The sequence below is a fragment of the Alosa alosa genome, chromosome 7 (genome assembly GCF_017589495.1).
Source record: "Alosa alosa isolate M-15738 ecotype Scorff River chromosome 7, AALO_Geno_1.1, whole genome shotgun sequence".
Classification (NCBI taxonomy): Eukaryota; Metazoa; Chordata; class Actinopteri; order Clupeiformes; family Clupeidae; genus Alosa; species Alosa alosa.
The window spans coordinates 779,651-789,650 of NC_063195.1; the positions used below are offsets into that span (position 1 = coordinate 779,651).

Consider the following 10,000-nt stretch of genomic DNA (forward strand, 5'->3'; position numbering starts at 1 on the left):
ACCCGACCGCCTTCGGACCCTTGAATATTAATTAGGACAAAATTATACCCGACCCGCGATCCGACCCGCCTACTTACAAAATGTGTGATTTTGGTTATAGCCTGCATGCAGTGTGACAGTAGGCCATTTCTGTAAAACAAACTAATTTATTTGTTTAAACAAACATTTATTCCTGCAGGCTGCCCGTTTTGGCTGTCATACTTTTAAATGGCTTTGCAAGAAGTAGGCCTACATAGACCATAACTTGTACTACTGTCATCTTCTTTAAGAACTTTTCCCAATATTTCCCATAGCCTATATCCTATATCATGGGCGTAGATTTAGGGTGGGACGCTAAGGACTAGTCCTAATCAATATTTTAAGATGACAAAATTGTCCCCACCAATATTTTAGCGAACTCATTTGTGCTGCTGATTCCGACAGCCAGCACAACATTAGGCTACAAGAAACGTCATATGATTTGCTGAAAAACAGAGGGGGAGGGGGGAGGGGCTATCTGACATGCACGCTACACGCACGGAGTGTCAAAGCACAGGCTTACAGTGTTCATTTTAGGACATCCTCAGACTCAGGTGTCAGACTCAGAAAAACATCGGTCATCTTCAGACAAAACTGCCTCAGCGTCAGAAAAACCTCTGTCATCTTCAGACAAAACTGCATCAGCGTCAGAAAAACCTCTGTCATCTTCAGATAAAACTGCCTCAACGTCAGAAAAACCAGACTCAGGTGTCAGACTCAGAAAAACATCTGTCATCTTCAGACAAAACTGCCTCAGCGTAAGAAAAACCTCTGTCATCCTCAGATAAAGCTGCTTCAAACCAAACTGCCTCAGAAAAACATCTCTAAGGAGTCAGGTCTCAGAAAAAACGCTGTCAGAAAAAGTGGAGTCAGGTCTCAGAAAAACGCTGTCAGAAAAAAGTGGAGTCAGGTCTCAGAAAATCAGGTCTCAGAAAAACCGCTGTCAGAAAAAAAAACAAAGTCAGACGAAAAAAGTCTCAAATGAAAAGTTATTGTGGGGACAGAAGAAGACGACAGATACAGAACGGTGAGTTTATTATTATGCTTAATACATTCATTCTGTCACTGGCATGTTATATTTGGTGCTTGGTTAGATGTAGACATTATAAGTAAAGGTAGAAAGTGATCCAATGGTATACACATTGTAGGAAATCCATGGATGTAACTTAGCTAACCTCACTTAGCTAGTAACATTAGCAGCTGCTGTAAGGCACATACCGGAGTAAGCTACATTACTACATACAGCAAAATAATTTGTTTTTTCGTAGGACTACGGTACATTCAATGAGCTAGGGAAAAGTGGGTTAAACATTTTTCCACCAACGAAAGTCCAGAACGACACCAGGACCATTATTTCTTACTTTTGCTAACCGTTTCCCAGTTGTACACTACCTACCTGTAAGAAACCTGCATCATTATCATCACATCATTATTCCCAAACCCCCATAAAGACAAATGTGCTATGTCATGATGTAATACCAGACCTGACTCCACTTTTTCTGACAGCATTTTTTCTGAGACCTGATTCCTTAGAGATGTTTTTCTGAGGCAGTTTGGTTTGAAGCAGTTTTATCTGAGGATGACAGATGTTTTTCCGAGTCTGACATCTGAGTCTGGTTTTTCTGACGCTGAGGCAGTTTTGTCTGAAGATGACAGAGGTTTTTCTGAAGCTGAGGCAGTTTTGTCTGAAGATGACAGATGTTTTTCCGAGTCTGACATCGGAGTCTGGTTTTTCTGACGCTGAGGCAGTTTTGTCTGAAGATGACAGAGGTTTTTCTGACGCTGAGGCAGTTTTGTCTGAAGATGACCAATGTTTTTCTGAGTCTGACACCTGAGTCTGAGGATGTCCTAAAATGAACACCGTACAGGCTACTGGCAGTCAAGCGAGCGGGTGTGTGTCAACGACAATGGTAAGTTGCTGTCTGCCAATACATAGCCTATCCCATAAAAGGCCAGAGTAAAACATTGGGATATTCCCTTTGCCCTTCAGCACACATGTTTGCCCCTTTTTGTGGTTTGTAGATCAGCTATGCCACCCAAAAATACGAAGCTTTTTCATTATTCAGTCTAGGCAAAATAACTAGCCATACAAACTGGCAACTGGTGACCAGGCTTTCAAATGCGGATTTTACTGTGTAAAATAGCATTAGCTGTTAGGATATTACCCAGGATATTGTCACAGCTAAACCTAGCTTCTGTAATCTTCCAGCCAAAGTTAGGAGTCATGTTTAATAGGCTAAGGGTGTGCCGCACGGACAGTCGCATATAGGCACAGAATAGAAGTCACCATCACTGACTGTTAGGCTAATTGGGCTACCAATCTTGTAGTCGCAATAAACAATGGATCCGAGACATTTTCCTGTTCCTATATTCTGTTTATGTACGTTAATGTATTTGTGAATGTAGCCTGCACAATGCAAAGAAATAAAAGATAAACTGTTGCATTTCCATACTCATAGAAATGAACATTGCGAGACACTTATCTCTTCTATGATCTCATTCCAGAAAAAAAAAATTCTTTGACTTGTTAGTTTTTTGAACATTTATTTTTATCTAATGACATTGCAAACATGATTAATTGAATCCACATATCCTTGCACTTGCAAAACTATTTTTCACTAGCCTAAAACCGTGAGACTTTCACGTTCCTCTTAAAGTGACAAGCACTCAATTAGATTTACACACCACAAGTGATGATATTAAAGACAAGTGTAGCCTAATCATTTAAATATCAATATGATGTATTCAAATGACTAAATATGTTTAGATATTAGTAATCATGCAGATCATAAAATACTAAAATACTATAAATAATTAACAATATAAGTTTATAGTTTATATGAATTCCAAAATAGCCTATGACAACCATCACTTTCAATGTGTGTGTGTGTGGAGGGTCAATCAAATTCTATGATTGCCACTGATGTGAATGATCTCACAAATCACACAAACCAAATAAAATTTAAAAAAAATCGCAATAGTATTGAAATCGAGATTCTTCACTTGCTATTGGTATTGAAACAATAATGTTGGTATTGTGACAAAAGGAGTTGTGAATGTGTCCCCACCAAAGCTAAGACCAAACCTACGCCCTTGTCCTATATCCTATATTAACTCGCGTCTTCAGCTTCTTTACTGTTGACTTTACTGTATTGATGCTTTACTGTATTGATGCTAGCCTTCTCGTGATATTTTAAGTAGGCCTATTTGTAGAAAATATATATTTAATTAATTTTAACTGACCCGCCCGCAAATGACCCGAATATCATTAAAATATTCCGCGGGCGACCGCTTAATTTCGGGCAGACCGCGCAACACTGTGCGCTATGTAGATCGTTTCTCGTACCATTTAATTTCTCAGAATTTAGGTCTACTAGGCCTACAATAACGTCATCACCAAATACATCTTTTATTTTTAGTTGATCAACCACAAAGAGTAGCATAGGCCTACTGTGCACAGTGCACTGACGACTGTAGCAGCCCAAGGTAACCAGTTGCTGTAGATGAGAGACAACCCCTTGTTTCAGATAGCAATAGTTAATTGTTTTGCGTAACATATGAAATGGCTCAAAGAGTAGGGAATCAGGATGGAGAGAGTCACGCGTGTGTTGCTTTTGCGGGATCGAATCCAGTTTAATGCTAGTTTTCAAAACATATATTTTTTACATGTCTTTTGTCCGAGTGGCTGTAATGTAGCCTAGCCATGGCGTATGAAAACTTCAAACCCCTAAAACAACTTGTTTGTGAATGTCTGACAACTGCTGCAGCGCATGCACGCGCAAGGAAACCAGTAGGTGGAGAAACCAGAAGGCACACAACACTGGAACGATTTTAAGGCTATTTCGCATAGGCTACTCAATGGTGCTATTTCACACGCATTATAGCGACCCCCACTCACCGGGATTAGGTGGGAGGTGTTAATAGACGATTGGAGTAGCCTACAGTGGACTAGGGCTGTCAAAATTGCTCAAAAATGACGTTAGAATATCCCCTCTAAAATAAACACATGTATTCGAATATATTGGAATATCTAGGCTATATTATTTGAGCATTATGTCAGTGACGTGCATCATGTCATCTGTTTTTAACTTTTTGTATGGTTATTGCTTGACAGGGGGGATCCCAAGCAGCTTTCAGCCATAAGGCATTTCTTCATTCACCCGACACTGATATTCAAAATGTTGAAACTATTTCGGCATAGCCTATAAGCAGTTTAATTAAATGTAATGTTAGTTGTAAACAAACGGGCTACTTGGTGAGGCTTGGCCTCACAGATAGGCCTATTAACTGACCGCCCGATTCACGTTGGCTGGGGGGCAGGGGGGGCCATCAGACATTTGTTCCAATGAATTGTTAATCCGGCCCTGCCCCCAACCTCTGAGGCTTAAAAGAAGTCTAGAGGACTCCTAACTCACTAAGACCTACTTACTGTAGGCTGCGCAAACCACAGGCCTTTTTTTTTGGGCAAGCCTGCATTCGAGGCAGGCCTTCTGTTGAAGAATTTTATATAAATCCTGAGCTAACAGTAATCCTCCTACCCCCCGCTACCACAGCTGTGGATAGTGTGGCATGCTCACGCTTTATGTCTCCTTCTTGCAAACTAGGCCTATAGCCCAACCATTTACGTCTTCAAAAAAATAACAACTTGCCAGATATGCCTTCATATCTTTGGGCTTCATTCAGCATTTTGTTCTTCCACTGGAAATGACTCTTCTACATTTGCTGCCTGCTGCATCCTTTCTGTTTGTATTGTTTAGAAAAGGTTTGACGTTTTGAGTTAATGCATTAAACATTGTTTCTTGCGTGCGTACATTCTCTATTCTCTCCAAAATGTGCCCGTTCTATAGGCTGGACAAGTGCTTAATTCTGCGGCATAAAGCAGATGTATTTGTTTATTGTACAGAAAAATAAAAATAACCTGTCAAGCAGTCAATTGACTACATTGCAGTCAATAAGTAGGGCAAATTACGAGACCAAAACGTGGGTCATAGTTGTCTAAGCCTCTGCTGTGAGGCCAAACCCATGAACAAAGACGCATTGATATCTGCAGAGTTTTTTTTGGCGAAACAAGCTCACAGCCGAACGAGTCATAGCACTGAAGGGAGAGGCAACTGGCATGTGATATCCCCACTTTTTAGCATTTTAATAACAGGATGCATCGTTCAACTAACCAACATGTAAGTTACGACTGTTTCCCAAAAACTGTCGTACTTACATACCGGTAGTACTGTAAGTTTGGACCATGATAGTTTCCAAACTTCAGTAGTCTGGACTAAGGTGGTTAATGATGTTTAGTAGCACGTGAACGGGCACCTGCACATACTTCTGTGGCGCATTGCGTTAAGGCCGGCAGATGACAGCTGCCGTTACACAACAGTTACCAGTCCCCTGTCCAAGAGTTCGAATCTGGGTTAAGATTTTGACATCGATGTTTACTTAAGTTTATCTTTTGTGCAGATCATATTATCAAAATCAGAATCCGCCTTCTTGGCTTGGTTTTGCGTAAATTAACAAGGACCCCCCCTCCATGAAAATCAAAGGCTACATATTCTCAGCTGACTCGTCAAAAAGTGCGCACCACCTTATTATTATCTGCAGGTGTGTGACTTTTACTTACGTGCACATGGCTGCAAATTGACTTTTACTTTATGTATTTTCTGCCTTGGGCATTTTAAAATATGGATGTATGGTGGTTAGAAGTGTAAATATCAATTAGAAACCTAAATATATTTATAATTATAAATTTGCAAACAAATAACTGGCGTCAGTGATGTCTTTGACATGAAGATCCCTGAACTATGCTTCTACTAGCATTCTACCACAGGTCGAGAGGTGTAGTTGTAACTACACAACTTTACGATAGTGGTTGCGAACGTTCGTTGCTACTATGGTTTTGGGAAACACTAATGTAGTGTAACGATGCATTGGACTAGGCCTATGTAAGTTCCAAATATGAATATAATTCTGCGGCATAAAGCAGATGTATTTGTTTATTGTACAGAAAAATAAAAATGACATGTCAAGCAGTCAATTGACTACATTGCAGTCAAGAAGTAGGGCAAATTATTTTACGAAACCAAAACGTGGGTCATAGTTGTCTAAGCCTCTATAGCGTAGCCTGTTAAAAACGCTGCAGAAGCCTACCCAAGGCTACAGATTCATTCTGAACAGTTATTTCTCTACTGGCTCAATTATCACACCACTGTTTTGATTTCGCGTGGAGTTCGCGTTACCCCAACACTGACAATAATGTAGACAGCAAATTTCGATTTCGATTTTCGTTACCAGTAGTCAAGCCTTAAGCCATACCCAAGTAGCCTAAATCGAGGTAAATCGAGCTTTTTCAGAAGGAAATCGAAGAAAGAGCGACGCACAGTGGCTGAAAGTGGTACTAAAGCTTCACGCAGCGTCACGCCTCGTAATGTGCGACTGAAGTGGCCATTTGATAGCAATGCCCACTGTACGTGTGTGTGTTTGTGTGTGTGTGTGTGTGTGTGTGTGTGTGTGCGTGTATGTGTGTGCGTGCGTGTGTGTGTATGTGTGTACCTGTGTCCTCGTGTTCCCTGTCTAAAGTACTTCTTGGCAAACTCCTGCATGTTATACTGATTATCCAGAAGAAGGCGCTCTTCCTGCTGTGGGTCCAGCCCTTCAGCCTCCATCTGCAAAATCAACCAATCACAACCCATTTTCTCCACTGGCTAACCAATCACAACTCATTTCTTCAGCAGAGCCAGGGTCATTAAGTCATTATGGCATGGTTGTATATAAACACACACACACACACACACACGCACACACACCTGGAGGGCAGGCACGAGCTCAAACACACACACACACACACACCTGGAGGGCAGGGTCGAGCTCGTGTGCAGCCATGCTGGAGGCGACGGCGAGGGCCACCGCCCCTGATGTAGCCACGCCCCCTTGTTGATCCTGCGGCTCCGCCCCCCTCCAGGCGGGGACACTGAGGAAGTCCGGCGCTGCCACGGGAACCGCACAGTCGCTAGGAAACGCCCCACTGCGGCCCAGCAACGCCCCAAAGCGCCAGCCTGCCAATCAGCATCAGAATCAAGCAGCGTTATCCAATCAGCATCAGGCAGCATTATTCAATCAGCATCAGAATCAAACAGCATTATCCAATCAGCATCAGAATCAAGCAGCATTATCCAATCAGCATCAGCATCAAGCAGCATTATCCAATCAGCATCAGAACAGCATAATGTAATAATGTAAAAAACTGGACACTAAAGGATATTCATCCACTGACACGTGACATTTTACACTAAAGATTGTTCATCAACTGACATGACATTTAACGCTAAAGACTATTCATCAACTGACATGTGACATTTTACACTGTTACGAACCCCAAATTTCTCTATTTACTTTGGGGGTAATTTTTGGCGCACCCTGCTGGCTACTTTGTGTCTTGTCTTGTTCTGTGTGTCTGCCTTCACCCTGGTGCCTGATTAATTTACCTGTGATGCGGCACACCTGGCCTGCTCCAATTAACCCTGGCATGCTTCTATAAGACCCGTACCTCTGCAGTCCAGGGGAGAGCACATGCAGAGGAGCGTTCTCTGAGAACCACAATGCATTTGGTCATTGTTGACGATCTAATAAATCCCTATTTTTGAGCCTTACCTCTGGTGTGTCTCTACATTTATGTTAGGACCTTTCTTTGAGGTCTGTAACATAAATTTGGGGGCTCGTCCGGGATACTCCTGATTGGCTTTCCTGTCACGAATATCTTGGAATTCGTTTTTTGTGGAATTTCCTTGGGAAGCTGCGTCACTGTTTTTTTTGGGGCAATATCTGAGGAGGGGGTCCAAAGAGGCCTCGAGCTCAGTACGGCCAGAAGATAGCCAGGTTGAGAGCTTCAGTTTAGGGAGGTTGGGATTCCACTGACTCAGTTTGGTGCACTTTTGTTCCATTTAGCATTTTTGGTTTTGCAAAATTGAGTGAGGCTAAAAGCTTTTTTGAGTTTTCGTATTGCTTTTGTAACACTTCGCTGTTGAAGTTTAATTTTTGTGGTAACGCTTCGTTATATTCACTGAACCTCTTTGCAGGTTATAGCTTTAGTTAGATGTGTGCTTCCTAAACCTTTTGAGCGTTTGTGGTTGCATATCTTGTTAACAGCGCACTTTGTTTGTGGTCTTTGTTCTCGCTGCTGACCACTTAGGTAAAATTAAGTTTTAATTGCATATAGCAATTTTGTTGCAGTTTGATGTACTGATTTGATAACTCCTGTGTTTTGACAACTGTTTCTTTTGGGTACAAAGTTTAAAACTCAACTAGTTTCCTTTTGAAATGGGAACTAATTTGGTTTTGCCACAATGACTACTGTCAAGGAATTGCAAATCCTGATGCATCCTTGATGGAAACCCTTACTAGAGCAATTGATTGATTTGGCAGCTAATTATGAAGTTGAGCTCTCGTCAGAGAAAAAGCGCAAGAAGTCCACAGTAATATCTGCTCTGACTTGACGCTTAGTCGAGAAGTCCACAGTAATATCTGCTCTGACTTGACGCTTAGTCGAAGGGAAGTCCACAGTAATATCTGCTCTGACTTCACGCTTAGTCGAGAAGTCCACAGTAATATCTGCTCTGACTTCACGCTTAGTCGAGAAGGGAAGTCCACAGTAATATCTGCTCTGACTTCACGCTTAGTCGAGAAGGGAATTCTTCCCAAACCAGAAAATCCTATAAAAGCAAAAGATCCTCCTGAGCAGCCCAGGACTCCTAAAGGCCCTGACCGCTCAAAAAACAGGATCATGAATTTCTCAGATGTAAGAGTTGGCTTTTCGCGGAGCAATTGCAGTTGCAAGCAAGAGGGCAAGAGCTGGCCTCTCAGCTTGAAATTGCCAGATTGCAGTTAGCCGTGAAAAGTGAGGGTATTGAAATTCTAACAACGCTTGATGCAACATTTGATGTTTCTCGTAATATCAAATTAGTGCCGCTTCTGGAAAAGGATGTAGATAAATACTTTGCACATTTTGAGCGAAGTTAACTACTCTTAAGTGGCCAAAAACAGTTTGACACTTCTGTTGCAATGCATTTTAGTTGGTAAAGCCCAAGAGGTGTACTCCTCCTTGTCTCTCGAGCAAAAGCTCTGATTACGAGTTGGTTAAAACGACTATTTTGCGAGCTTATGAGCTTGTGCCCGAGGCTTATAGACAGCGCTTTCGAGGTTACCGTAAAACCGATAGTCAAACTTTGGTGGAACTTGAAGTTCTGCATCTCCATCACACCGAGAAAAGCCTTTCGGAAGGAAGAGTTCTGAACAGTCGTGCTTTTACTGTAAAAGGCCTGGCCATGTCATTTCAGATTGCCTAATACTTAAGAGGAAGACCGCAAAAACTGTGGGTTTGATTTCCTCAAATTGTAAGCCCAGTGGGCAGAAGCAATCTGGGTATGAACCCTTTATCAGCGATGGCTATAAAGGCCAGTCCCTGGCCAGCAGAAATGTTCTCCTGTCGCGATCTTAAGAGATACTGGGGCTGCACAGTCGTTTGTTTTGGAAGGTGTGCTACCACTGTCAGACAGGTCCGCTACAGGTAACCGTGTCTTAGTGAGAGGGATCAAAACAGGATTTACCTGTGTTCCACTGCATAGAGTCAACCTAAAAGTCAACTTTAGTCTCTGGGACAGGGATTGTTGGGGTCTGTCGCTCTTTGCCAGTTAGCAACGTCCAGTTCGTTTTGGGTAATGACCTAGCAGGTAAGATTGTGTGGAGTGAGGTGCAGTGTAAGGGTGAGTCTGTGTTATCAACCTCAGGTGATCTAGACAAGGTTGAATTGAAGGACCCTGACAGTTCTCTAATGGGCAAAGGTAAGCTTGTTGCTGAGGTATGTCAGGAAAATGAATGTGTGCCTAGTAGAGTTGCCAAGACAACTCCGCAGTCTAAGGTGACGAATCTGGATCCTGATCATGTGACTAGCAATTCATGTGTTTTAATAGCCCTTGAGAACATTGTTTATCAC

The 10,000-nt window shown here is 42.1% G+C and overlaps 1 protein-coding gene across 1 annotated transcript in view; it reads right to left on the minus strand.

The window, feature by feature from the left end:
* myo15ab (myosin XVAb) overlaps window positions 1–10,000 on the minus strand; it is a 139,502-nt gene that overhangs the window by 26,794 nt on the left and 102,708 nt on the right. The window contains 2 exon segments of the mRNA XM_048247871.1: window positions 6,565–6,664; window positions 6,846–7,067. Coding sequence (XP_048103828.1) covers window positions 6,565–6,664; window positions 6,846–7,067 — 322 coding nt within the window.